At 39.5% G+C, this 12,985-nt stretch overlaps 1 protein-coding gene across 5 annotated transcripts; it reads right to left on the bottom strand.

Moving 5' to 3' along the window:
* Positions 1 to 103: 103 nt before the first annotated feature.
* top1a (DNA topoisomerase Ia) lies at positions 104 to 12,063 on the bottom strand. 5 transcript variants are annotated; one of them, XM_030776302.1, is made up of 22 exons: positions 11,948 to 12,063; positions 11,484 to 11,508; positions 8,801 to 8,909; positions 8,252 to 8,378; positions 8,040 to 8,086; positions 7,713 to 7,796; positions 7,362 to 7,450; positions 7,295 to 7,302; positions 7,164 to 7,240; positions 6,873 to 6,988; positions 6,291 to 6,412; positions 6,053 to 6,175; positions 5,631 to 5,818; positions 5,393 to 5,537; positions 3,375 to 3,518; positions 2,990 to 3,175; positions 2,799 to 2,867; positions 2,591 to 2,705; positions 2,300 to 2,427; positions 2,064 to 2,158; positions 1,803 to 1,952; positions 104 to 1,581 (listed from the first exon to the last, which is right to left on the bottom strand). In XM_030776302.1, the coding sequence occupies exons 1-22, from the start codon at positions 11,978 to 11,980 to the stop codon at positions 1,479 to 1,481; spliced, it is 2,283 nt and encodes a 760-aa protein (XP_030632162.1). In that variant the 5' UTR covers positions 11,981 to 12,063; the 3' UTR covers positions 104 to 1,478. The 5 variants fall into 5 exon arrangements, with proteins under 5 accessions (XP_030632162.1, XP_030632161.1, XP_030632159.1 ...); XM_030776301.1 differs by having other exon boundaries at positions 8,801 to 8,897; XM_030776299.1 differs by lacking the exon at positions 7,295 to 7,302 and having other exon boundaries at positions 7,164 to 7,258; positions 7,366 to 7,450; positions 8,240 to 8,378; positions 8,801 to 8,897.
* Between the last annotated feature and the right edge of the window lie 922 nt (positions 12,064 to 12,985).

The following is a 12,985-nucleotide window of genomic DNA, read 5'->3' as shown; positions in this document are numbered from 1 at the left end:
CACCCAGGGTCAGTGCAGAGTGTATACAGTGTTTAAAAAAATTAAATGAATCTGAACCCAGAAGAGAACACAATGTTACTGGGTAGAACATCCATCATGATTTCATTGTTGTAGGGTTTTATTCTTAAATAACCTACAATGGGGGGGGGCAAGAAATAAAAACAAAACCAAGGAGAAAAAAAAAAAAAAAACATGATTAGAAGCCATGACATGAACTTGATAAAATGAAAGAGGAAGTTAAATTGCCATCAACTTTACTTTTTGTAAAGGCAGATAAAGTGGAATAAACTTTACAAAGAATTTCACATTAAAATTCATGTTAAAATATTTGTCCTTGATCTTTACACAATTAAAAATAAATTGCCTAGGCTTGTAACACGGACTTATTTTCTTTTTGGCAAAATCGACATCCCTCACATACCTTTTGGAAGAATTTTTTTCCTTTCAACTACCTTTAAAACAACACATTAAAGTAGTGATAACTTCAAGTAACAGATAGGGGAGTTTTTTTTTTCTTTTCCTCTTAGAAACAGTCACTAGAAATGATTGAATTAAAACCAGATGGAGATTTCGAACTGTGAAGAGAGCGGAGAGAGCGGTATCACTGTGGCAATGCATAGGGAAATATTCGTTCACATTTAGATTCAAAACAAGTCCCTGATAAAGGTTGTAAAAAAGAAAAAAAAAAAGTTCACATTCTGCCTGTTTATGGAGAAATCGTCAATGTCAAGCTTGTGTTTCTCCCTTTCTCCCGCAATCTTTCTGGTTTGTGGCATGAATATAGTTCAACACAGTTCCAAGTCCAGTTTAAAAACATTTCACATCACACATACACCCAAACACACAGCTTTCATGGTCAAATTTTCCCCTAATTCATAACCTCAGTACACTTAACTGTTTCCTAACAAGGCGTGTGGGTGTACTTAAGGAATTCTCTGATTCATCTCTTTTCTTCTATTAAAATATAGAATTCATTAATAATACAGGATGGCTAAAAATACAGACCAACAATAAAAAAGGTACACAAAGCAATTTGTTGCTGAATACAGTAGCTATAGGACCACAGAGTTCATAGTTCAGACATCCTCAGGCCCTTATACCCAGAGGCAGGGAGGGGATAAAAAGGAAAAACAAAAATAAAATTATTAAAATTAAAAAAAAAAAAAATCAGTGAACAGGCGAAAACATCAAGCCACTGTTTCGTTCTCCAGTCCAAGGAGCGACCATGTGACCTTGAGGTGACAGGTCTTGGTCAGTCTTCAAAATTCAGAGACTAACCCAAACCAAACCCTGCTGATCACCAGGTAATGGCCTAAATATCTTCACCCCTACCCTCTGTGCTCCAGCCTTCCTGTCACCATACTCATTTCTCTAAATCCTCTATTCCCTTGATAGGTTTGCAACCTGCTGGAATCATTTATGCTTAAAGATATTTCCAAATAAAATGAAGGAAAGAAACAAGGAACTGCAAACCAGGTTTAAAATTCAAAGTCTTCATCAGCCATGTCAATAGCCCAAGCAAACTTCTCACGTTGAGTTTTATTATAGATCTTCTCAATGGGAACGCCCCATTTCTTGCACCTGTGTGTGGGTGGGGGGAGAAAAAACAGAATAAATGAGAAACATCTAAAAATAACTTGATAAACAGACAATACAGTGGTGAACCTCTTAATTAACATCTCATTAGTGAAAGCTCAAAGAGTTCTGAAGTCTCATGTCTCAGTGTGCAGCTTTCATTAACCCGCATTTGATGTGAGCAGATGTGTGTGTGTGTGTGTGTGTGTGTGTGTGTCAGTGCTCACCAGGCCACTGAGATGCGGGGGTCCAGGTAGTTGAGTTTGGAGGTACCCAAGGCTATTTGCTTGTTTTCCTCACGGTCTGTCGCCTGTACCTCCAACTTCATCAGCTGCTCCTCTATTCTCTGCACTGCTTTCTTCTTGGCCTCCATAGCTCTTTGTTATAATAAACAAGAGAGAAAATGAGCTCTGCACAATAAAACGTCCCCTAACATCTGAGGCCATTTCAACGCTGGGCTCCAAACTAACTAATGTTTCCATACTCACTTCTTGCTTTTCTCATCTTTGCATACTCTGTGATCAGCCTTGGCACTCTTTAGTTGTCTCTTTGCATCAGCAAGCTGTTCTTTCTTTGCATCAATCTGGATGTAATGCGAAAAGAAGACGCGTGAATGAACACAGGAAAGAAATTTACAAACAACTACACTGAGCCACATGTGAACTGCCATTTGACACTGCTGTCAGAATGAACACTACGGTTAGTGCCCTAACCCATTAAGCACCTTTGTCTGAAGGTTCTGCATGGACTTCTCAAAGGTCTTGGGTGGTGCCCTCTGGTGGTTACAGAGGATGGCCACAGCTCTGTTGGCCCTGTTGTAGGACAGGATCTTTGCAGGGATGTTTTCATCAGCTGTGAAGTGCGACAAGGACAGAGTAAGGATCACGTTGCGTACAGATTAAATTAAAGTCATCTTTGGGCTTCGCCGGAACCATCTTCCCCATCTGGCAAAGGGCACGGCTGCAAGATAGCTGCCCATACGGAGACGTCCTCCGTTAAAGCAGACGAAACTTACCAGTGGTGAGCTCCTTCAACTGTTGTTGTAGGGTGATGGAGGCGTTGTATGTACGGAACACTTTAGCCGTCAATCCATCCATCAGCTCTTGAAGGTGCTTGTTCAGAATGGTGGTCTGCAGAACGGTAGAACATTTCATGAAAATTGCCCTTGTTTATATGAATCAACAGAAAGAACAGACACTCCATCACAAAGTCGAAACACTTACGTTGAGACGGTCAAATAAGTCGTCTTCTGGTTGCTTATTCTCCATGAAAAGCTGAAGGTTCTTGAAAACCTGAGGGTTGAAATACCGACGTGAATTCCAATCCGAAACACGTGACCAATGGGAAAATGACGCGTTCCTCCGAGAATGAGGAGCAGGGATGGGAAGATCAAACTGGATTAAGATACACATACCCTTTTCTCCACGGGGACTTTGTTGTAGTAGCGGATAGAGTCTTTTCCCAGGAAGTCAAACTCTACCACAAACTCTTGGCCATCCTTCTCGGGGTGAAGAGTAATGTGTTCCACTCTGAGAGAGCAGCAGCCCACTGTGTCTGCAGTCTCTCCCTCCTCCTTCTCGTTACCAGCTCTCAAAGCCAGCTGTGAATGAACACAAACTGGGTCAGTAATGACTCAAATCCTGTGACGCTCTGAAACTGTCTTGTGTCAAATGTCCACAAACAGGGTCACTACTGAAATCCTGACTGCATGAGTAAGTGAAATAGGCAAATGTTCAAATGCTAAGACCGGTAGACTCCATTCGTCTTTCGTGCGCTGCACGCATTGCGGGCCATCTCACCTTGTCAATGAAGTAGAGGGCTACAGCTCTTTGTCGGATTTTCATCTCCTTTGACTTCCAGTCCTCTCTGTATTGTGCGCGCAGCCGGTCCACGCAACTCTTCAACCGTCGGGCTGTCTCGTATTTCTGCCAATCCTTCTCTCCCTGTTTAGCAAACACATAGACAACAACGTACAATAGTGTGAACCCTACAGAACAAAAATCACTGGATGGGACAAAATTATGTGAAGTAGTTGTTCTTGGACTAAACAGACATACAAGCAGAAGACAAAATGATGGAAAGACATAAAATCCAGGACCATTTCAACTCTCTCATTAAGGTCAACAGTCCATACCAATACGTTTCTGCCATTAAAAATTCCTTACAATTTAATCTTTTGAAGGGGAAGTTCACCTTTGACATTTGGCTCAATTTCAACAATTGCATCCTTGAAACTATATTGCTATAACATTTTTTTTCTGATACCGTATCACTGCAGACCAACATGTAACAAAGTTTTCGTAGTTTTCATTCAGAAAAAAAAAATCCATTTCTTGGCTGACAACAGCTTTGCGTCCCGTCTTCAAGGCGAGTGGTAAAGATGCTCTTTTCACCCTACCTTCTCTGAGCACAAATGAGGACCAGTAAAAACAAAAAGTTTACACATCATTTAGAAATCACTTCACTGTCAATAAATAGGTCTTTATTTTGAACGCCAAGGGGGTAAAAGAAAACAGTTTGTTCATAAATTCACTGCTGACACAGCCAAGACAGTTAATGGGCAATTTAGAATGGGCTTTAAGTCACAAAAAAAATACAAAAATTGAAAAACTGTGTAACATCATGATGAACTATGCAAAAGCAGGAAAGACGCATCAAGACAAAGTAAAGGTAATTGCAACTGAAGGACGAGATTCAAAAGAAAGCTGTCCAACAGCTGAAAAACAAAACTTGATGGGCTCAATTTACCACAGGAGTCCATTTGCACTCTGATCTGGCAGCATGGAAACCCATAGGTTTCAAGCTTCAAAACCTAATATTAATGGTACATTTACCATTCAGAAACTGCACATGATCAAAACCAAAACATATGAATGTGAAAGTTGGCATAAGTACAAAATCTGGGATTCTGAGCAGCAAGTAAAAATAATTTGAACAACCGATATGTTTTTGTCTTTCCTGCATATGGACTGAATTATGGTTGGAGACAGCATGGTCCTTAAGTTCATTACCTGACAGTGAAACACAGTGCTCGTGGCTAAAGAGTACAAATGTACGTCAGTCGACTAAAAGAACTCGCTGACACAGTTTCACCCAAAGGCTCCCATATTTCAAAACTTTAATACCGCTGTCCACTTTGCTGAGTGGATTCAAGAGTTTCTTTTTTTTTTTTTTCTTAACTGAAATGGAATCAAATCATGCATGGCCTCTCTAATCTAAACATCAATGAACCTTTCTGGGAAGTTTTGGAACAAAGAGAATATCTGGGAGAGAAGCAGATTTCCACCTCTTTCATCTCTCCAATAACTACAAATATTCTTGAAGGACAGTCCACCAGCCCAACTGTTGAAACAGGAGGTGTAGTCAAACTCTATCAGGGTGCAATGTCCGGCAACAGAATATGATGGTAGGATGTCTCTGCGCCATGAAGTGTTTGTATGTATAAGTCGCTGCATTTTCTTCCTCTTGTTCTTTTTATATATAGTTAAGCCTACTGATCATTTTAACAAAACTAGACATATTCCATTTTTTAACCTCATCATTACTGTACAAAGGTTCCTACTGTAACATGGAGCATTATACTGCACAGCCGTAATCCCACCAGAAACCACTCAAAACCTGTAACAGTATCCCAAGAGCAACAAAAACTGGTCTGAGGCTAAAGGCCTCCCAGGCTCCTTATTTGGTCATACATATTTTGTCTATCGTTGTAGATCAAGTCAAAAAAAAAAAAAAAAAAAAAAAAAAAAAAAAGAGTGATTACACAGCCTAACGTTTCAAGAAGTAAAAATTAGCTTACGGAACAGGGAGACGTTACCTTAATTCTTGAGCTTGGGTTCAGCATGATATATTTGATGGAGCCTTGAATGTTCTCTGTCCAGGATACCAGCCATGTGACTTTGTTGTCATGACGAACTTCTTTCCATTTGGTGCCAGGTGGTGGTTTGGGTTGCTTTGAATCTCTGCGAACCAGGCAGCAGCCAAGGCCTTCAGTTATTTTCTAGGAAACTGACATGACAGTGGAACAGCACTCTGCCATCTGGTGCCAAACTTACTTGCTGCAGTTGATGATGATGTCTTCGGGCCTGATACGACGCTTCAGCATACCCATCTTGGGGTGGTCTCCTCTGCCACGGAACAAGCCCGGGGGCTCAATACGGAAGTTTGCAATGCGCTCTCTGTGGTTGTCCATAATACAGAAGCCATACTCCTGGAGAATACGCTCATTTTCCTCTTTGATTTTCTGAGGGGAACAAGGGTGGAGGATGAGAATTGATTTTATATATATATATATATATATATATATATATATATATATATATATATATCTTTTTTTTTTTTTGGATATATACCAGTATTTCAAATTGGTGTTTCCAGGAATATAAGTTCTGGTTCATAGTACAAACACACACCCTTCCATGTAACCCCTTTGCCTACACACTGGTGATGGAAAAAAGAGCAGGAGCTCTGGACTGACCTGTTTCTCCTCTTTGGACATCTGCTTCCTGGCCTCTGACTGAGCTTTGAAGTATTCATGCATCTCAGTGAAGTTACACTTATTTAGGTCTGTGATCTTGCCTTTCTCCTCTGAAGTCATTTCCTACAATAAAGGAAACATTTTTAATTTCATTCCACAACTGGCTTTTTCTAAACAGTGCATCTTCCACTGTAAGAAACAACCATTAAACTGACTCAGCAAAAGACTTCGAGGATACCTTTCTCCAGTCTTTGAAGAAGTTTTTCCGAAACACATCCTTGGTGGTATATTCATGGTCCAGCATTTTAGCAAAGAATGTGGCCACTTCCTCAGCTTCTGGACTGAGTCTCATGGGCTTCCCTGGATAGAGAGGACAAAAAAAAAAAAAAGTTACACATGAATTAATCTATGAACACATCAATGCTGATTCTACAGGAAATCTCTCACTAGATCATCCTTCAAATTTCTAAGACAATGCTAAGAACTGTGGATAACATTTCTGCTTGCACCAGATTCACAGAATATACAGAACACCAGGGTGCATCTACGAGACACCTTATATTTCAGGTTACTGTAGGACAGCACATAATTTCTTTAAATAATTAACTTTTATGCTTTTAATAATAGATTTAACAGAAGAAAAAACACAGGATGAATTATTTGTATTCATCTCCTGGAAACAATACTGTGCTTAACAGCTTTAATATTCTACTATTAAAGTACAGTCAGAAAATGGAATGGAAGTCAGCATGATTTCCATCTCCACAAAAAGATGTTACACACGTTTATGGAAGCCTGCAGCCACACAGTTAAGACTTACCATCATAATAGAATCTGACATGTTCAGGAAGAGGTTCATAAGGTGGTGCAAAAACCGGCCCTTTGTGCTCCAGAAACTTCCATTTAACACCGTCTGTATATCTCTCCTCTTCCCACCTAAAGGTCAGCAAAAAAGCACCGAGGGTCAGAGGTACGCACAAAAACCCGAGGGACCATCACATGACTACCATTCAGCGATGCAAATACACACAGATCAAAATCAGCCTCGGTCATACGGCTCACATTCAATTCGTACAACACAGAATCTAGGATGGTGGGATGTGAAACTAACCATTTCCACTTTTCTTCTGGCTCTTTCTTTGCCTTCTTCTTCCCATCAGCAACTTCCCCCTTCTTATCTTTTGTCTTCTTTTTCGTTTTTGTATTCTTTCAAGAGAAAGAGCAGTGGTTATAAGAGCCTACTTTTTCCCCTCACCGTCAAAAAAAGACAAAAGGGAGACCCAGAGAAAAGGGGGACAGAGCAGTTAACTTACTTCATCCTCCTGTTTTCTTTTCTTTGCCTTCTTTTCACTTTTATCCTCATTTTCTACTTTCATTTTCTTTGGCTTGTATTCAGAACTGAAAAGACACACAGACATAAGTTCAGTTTCAAAACAAAGATTAAAATCAAATACCTTCCCACATCCACCACAATACTCTTTCGAGTTCTGTACCCTTTAAAGAAAACCCCCTCGATAGAAAAAAACCCCACTGAGTATGTAAAGAACAATATCAAGCACATCATTAAATAGGCAACAGAGGCAGGATTTTTTCCCCATACTCTGTAATCTGACATAAGAATGGCAGATTAGACAAAGCTCCAGTACAAAAGGCCACCTACTCATCATCGTCACGCTCTCGCTTTAGGGACTTGGGAGAAAGGTAGAAGTCGTCACTTTCAGGCTCTGATTTTACGTGTAGAGGACTGCAAAGGCCAGATACAAAAACAGTCAGAAATTAATTTAAACATCAATAAGTAACAAAGCTCATAGATTTGTTTAAGGATCACGATTCAAAACATCTACAGGAAAGCAAGTTACATAAAATAAACAGAATAAAAACATGCTCAACTCTACTTAAATATTGATTTGATTTTCACACACACACACACACACACACACACATACAAATAAAACATCCAAAAACTTATACTAAAGCTGTCACTCACCTAGCAAAGCCATTCTCTTTTTCTTTCTTGAGCCTGCCATCGTACAGCTGTTAGAGCAAAACCAACAAAAGCGAATGAGTGTTCTGTACACGGACAACGGTATAAGAAACATTAAAAAAAAAAAAAAAAAAAGAACGCAACGACAAGAGAGGTTTGAAACTCTATAGATTCATTCTTGCATATCAACATTAGAAGTAAACAGAGTGCGACACCTTCTCCTCTTTCCTCTTTTCCTTGTCTTTGTACTTGTCCTTTGGCTTGTCTGAGGAGCCATCTTTGTGCTTCAGTCTCTCTTTCTCTTTATCTTTGTGTTTTTTCTCAGAGTAGTCCTTGTGTTCACTGGTGCAAAAAGAAAGAAAGAAAAAAACACACACACACACACAACATGTGAGTTCATCTCCTTCATCAACTATATTTACAGCAATAGGAGGCAATGCTTATGAGAGGAAATGGTAATAAAACAAGCATTCCTTTCCCCTTGGCCTGAGTAATCTCTGGAACACACCCTGCTTATCACAAAGCCCAAACACTGTGTGAGAGAGCACATCTGTGCATATTTCACTCCAAGTGGAGTACTAAAACTCTGACTATGTGTAGCAGAGCATACAAATCCATATTACCAAAAGCAAGGCACATCCCCCGATTTTAACAGAGAATGCTGCGGTCATCTGGACTACTACTGTTCTCTTGTAGCTTGAACATGCAATGACAGATCACTACAACTGATTTAAATGGAATTAAACAGAAGCCATGAAACATACCTATTACTGTACTTTGACTTGTCACGGTCTTTGTCTTTCTTGTGTTCCTTGTGTTTGTGTTCCTTCTCTTTATATTTCTCTTTGTGCTTATGGGAATCTGTCAAAAGAAAAACATTTGACATTGAGCACAGCATGTTACACATGCAATACCATGAATATGAGAAGCAATACTATCTAGACCAAATCAGGATACTCTCTTAAATTGCAAGACTCTGATTTAGCAGTAAAAATTAACAATGGCACATCATAAGAGATGACAGCACTAAATATCCACATTTATATGATACTTGTGAACCGTCTTCTCCATGGTAACCCTTGCCTAAAGCTTCTATAAACACTGTCAAATTGAGGACCTTCTAACACTAACACATAACACTTAACTATTGTCTTTGGCCTCAGCAAGTGCCACAGTAATGAACCCTCCTTGCATCTAGTCATGAAACGTATTTTCAGATGGTCAAGGAAAGACATCTTACTGTATGCAAACACAGAGACAACTTAACTGAAAAACAAAACACGACTGTTTGTAACACCATAGTTACCAAATTCCCTGTCTGACCTGCCTCACCCATTACTGGTAACTCCCTGTAAGTTTTTGACACGTCCTTCTACTTTAAGTTAGTTAGTTAGTGCAGCATGCATCTACAAAGCAACAAATCTGCCCACATTAAGCCTTTTCTCTGCAGGACCCATCTGAATTCGCTTGCTTGGGAGATGACCATTGCTTTCGGATGTATATGGTGCTGTGGATCGAATTACAGAGGGTGAGAGTGTTCCACTGAAACTCTATCAGACTGACAGGGCCCATAAAGGGAGTGAGAACTGTTACAACATGCCCCAGGTACAGTAATCCTTACGCTATGTCATGAGCAAGCGTGTGCAAAACAAAGAGACAGAGGCACACGTGATGCCTCACCGTAGTACACTCCAAGTTTTCTTCAAACCAAGAACTTATTAAAACTCAGTTTGTATATGAGGGGTTGCAGTGCAATCAAAAAGAGACCTTTTTTTAAAAGACGATTTAATGTTAAATGAGTTCAACTTAACTACACAGTGGTTTCTATCTTATTAACTTTGTCTTGTGCAGAAACTAGTGAACTTATACATGAGGTGAAACATATTAGTAAACAGCACCCTCTAGTGCCAAAAACCCATTCATTTACCAATCAAGTCTTTAAAGGATGCTAGTGTACCACAGCACAGAAGACATTTGTGGTGAGAACCTCTACCCAGCCAAGTTACAAGGTCATAAAATGAGAACAGTTTTGCATACATCCTAGGGCTGTGATATCAAAAGTGAACTCCACAACATTTCCAAGTGTGGAATGATTATCAGAAAATAGATGTGCAGTGATGTTTACAAAACCTTGTGCAAAAATAACTGGTATTCTAGGATCATTCATGTGAGATTATGTCTGCACTGGTAGCTATGAGATATGTAACTAGTTCAATATATAGATTTATGCCTATAAGCTTTCTATCTGTACAAGTGTACGTCAAGTCTGGAGTAATGCAATCATTAACCATTGCCAGTTTGTGACTGTTTTGATTTATTTGTCTTTTCATCAAATTAAAAATTCTTTCAAACTTAATAGGTAGGTGCACATTAATATCTGTACACCAAACCCTTCAGCACTCTGCCCACTGCTAAAGCAGATGGAATTTAACATGAGTGCAATTTTATGTGAAGTAAGGTGGATATTGATGCTGCCTTCTGTGGAAAAACAAATACTGAGGTAAATTGTTGAGAGTCTAAATAGTGTGGAGATGCTTGCAGAGGCTTGTCAAAGCTCTCGCCATTCTGGAACTAAACAAAACCTCTCCTTGTATTCAAGCCTAACTATTTTTATCGAGATCTCACATCCATGTGAGAAAAATTCAGAAGTATACTAATGAATTTCAAGCTTTACCTAAACTTACTTCCTAAAAAACTTGTACAAGTTAAACAAACCAATACATACTTATTCATGTTTGCAAGCTCACTAAGGTCCAAATAAGCATCCCACTTCCACCCACTTTTCATAAACCACTACAGCTATCCATTAACTGCTCTTTGGTTAAATCAAGCATTATGGACTTTTAAAAAATTTGGTACAAAAGAGAGATGTACCTGAACTGACCGTTGCAGTCTATAAATCAATTTATGCATCATGGATTTATTTATTTATTACTGAGCAACTGGTGTTTAACTAATGACAACTTAAGCGGAGACGGCGTGCGATTTGCCCCGGGATTCAAACCTGAACGCCTTTCCATACTTCGCCTCCATATCACGTCGATCTGCACTTTATGTTTTCTACATGCAGACCGCTAGGCAGAGAAAAATAAAATGGCGCAGAGACTAAGTCCTCAACCCCAAAACCTCTACTTTCAGATCCGGAATTAGAGCCTTCATCCTCACTCAAAAGACAATATATGATGATTTTCAGACAAAATATCTCCCCCTCTATTGAAATCTAATGTCGGATCTCCATAAAAGAAATACAAATATGATCTGTGAGGCCCCAATGTGAACAATAGGTGCCTGTTAGTGAGCGAGAGGGGACTTAGTCTCTGGGACGCCATTTCTGTCTGTAAAACTAACTGCCCGTCAAGCGAGCTACAGAATGGTAAGGTCGTCAGCTTTAGGGAAGTGATAAACTATAACTGAATGAAATGTGTCGTTCTCACAAATTACACTTACCATTGTATCGGGATCCAGAGTCAATCTGTGAAACACAAAATGTTTTAATAGGTTTAGTAAAGCTAGGTCAATTGCTTGCTAACTTTCAACCTGCTCGCTAGCCAGTTAGCTAGTCAGCCATCCTACCGGTTGATAATAGCTTCGAGAATAGCTAGGTTGGCTAGTTTGCGAACAGTGTAGATCTTAAAAATGCCATACTAATTGTGTATACCAATTATTGCAGGTTCATAACAGAACATCTGTTTCCAAATCACGGAAAAGATCATTATGGGTTGACAAGTTATATTGAAAGCAACGTACGTTAAAATACAACTTGTCTGGTGCCAACTAAAAGCTAACGTTAGCGAACTAGCTTAGCTTGCTGGGAAAAGCCTGCTGCGGAGGCAATTAAATCAGCAAGCTAGCCACTATACAAATAATCAAATAGGACAAGCGATGACACTTCAACATTTTCCAAACTTTACCTGGGAATCGTTGTGGGAATAATCCCCACTCATTTCCACAGCCGTTATTTTTAAAAAACAAAGTTAAAACGCGTAAGATTAAAACGCCGGCGATGAGATGTAGGCAGAATGAAGAAAGACACAGTTGTGTAACAGACTAAGTCCGAAATTTCAGTCACTGCGCACGCTCAAGTCTTTTTAAAAGGGTGAAAAAACGTGGTTGAGGCCCGCAGACCTTAGCTCCTCCCATCTCGGGATGCCGACAGTCCCATAGACTTAAAGCGCTGTGGTTTGTCCTGCCCACATAGTGACAGGGAAGTTCCACGCTATCGATGTGGCAACGAAGTAAAGTTAAAAGGCTTCCAAAGCAAAGTCTGCCATGCTCCGGTATATTGTTTTGTATGCTTACAATCAGGATTTGATTGAAATTTTCGCTGAATGGACTATTTTAATTTCAGGATGTCAGCTACTCAAAGAATTTTTTAGCTGATTTTTGTAAATCATATATAGGAAGAAACACGATTCATCAAAGAAAAAAAGCGGGGTTCGGTATGTTGAATATGACCCATGTAGAAATAAAATAACATGAAATGTGGGTATTTTGTCACGTTAGAATTGGCAGTGTGAAACAGTAACTGGTATTATGACAAGAACAGTATTGCGCAATTCTAGTGTAGTTTCTGTTCGATTAGAAAATACCGCTCTGATCTTTTTCCCAAGATAATGCTACTCTGTATACGTTCACTGTCAAAGTACAAATCAGGGAGTCTTCGGAGAGCTTCTACGGGCAGCACAGTGCTCTCCGACAACATCTTTTTTTCCACGTGTTCATTCCCAATGTCTGTAAGCAGTATCTTTCACGATGCCGACAGTTTGATTTTTGCTCATTTCCCCGCCAAATTAAATTGCTTTAAAGCTTTTGGTTGCATTTCGACCTGTAACCCGAATTCCATGAGAGTGACTCTACGGTTTGTGCAGTAATTGATGTCTCTGTTTCGTAGAAGCAACCTATTTTCCCTTCACCATATGCAACAATTGTGATAAGGCAATAGTAATACA

This window comes from Chanos chanos, chromosome 6, assembly GCF_902362185.1.
Source record: "Chanos chanos chromosome 6, fChaCha1.1, whole genome shotgun sequence".
NCBI classification, from domain to species: Eukaryota; Metazoa; Chordata; class Actinopteri; order Gonorynchiformes; family Chanidae; genus Chanos; species Chanos chanos.
Note: the sequence above shows the minus strand (reverse complement) of the source record. Positions and strands in the feature narration are given on the sequence as shown.

Excerpts from the sequence above, each read along its gene's own strand:
- top1a (XM_030776300.1), bottom strand. The coding sequence starts at position 11,980 with ATGAGTGGGGATTATTCCCACAACGATTCCCAG. Across the intron at positions 8,898-11,483 it reads CTCTGGATCCCGATACAATG|ATTCCCATAAGCACAAAGAG; the intron begins GTAAGTGTAATT and ends TTCTTTTGACAG. Across the intron at positions 8,087-8,239 it reads AGGAGAAGGTGTCGCACTCT|CTGTACGATGGCAGGCTCAA; the intron begins GTTTACTTCTAA and ends TTGCTCTAACAG.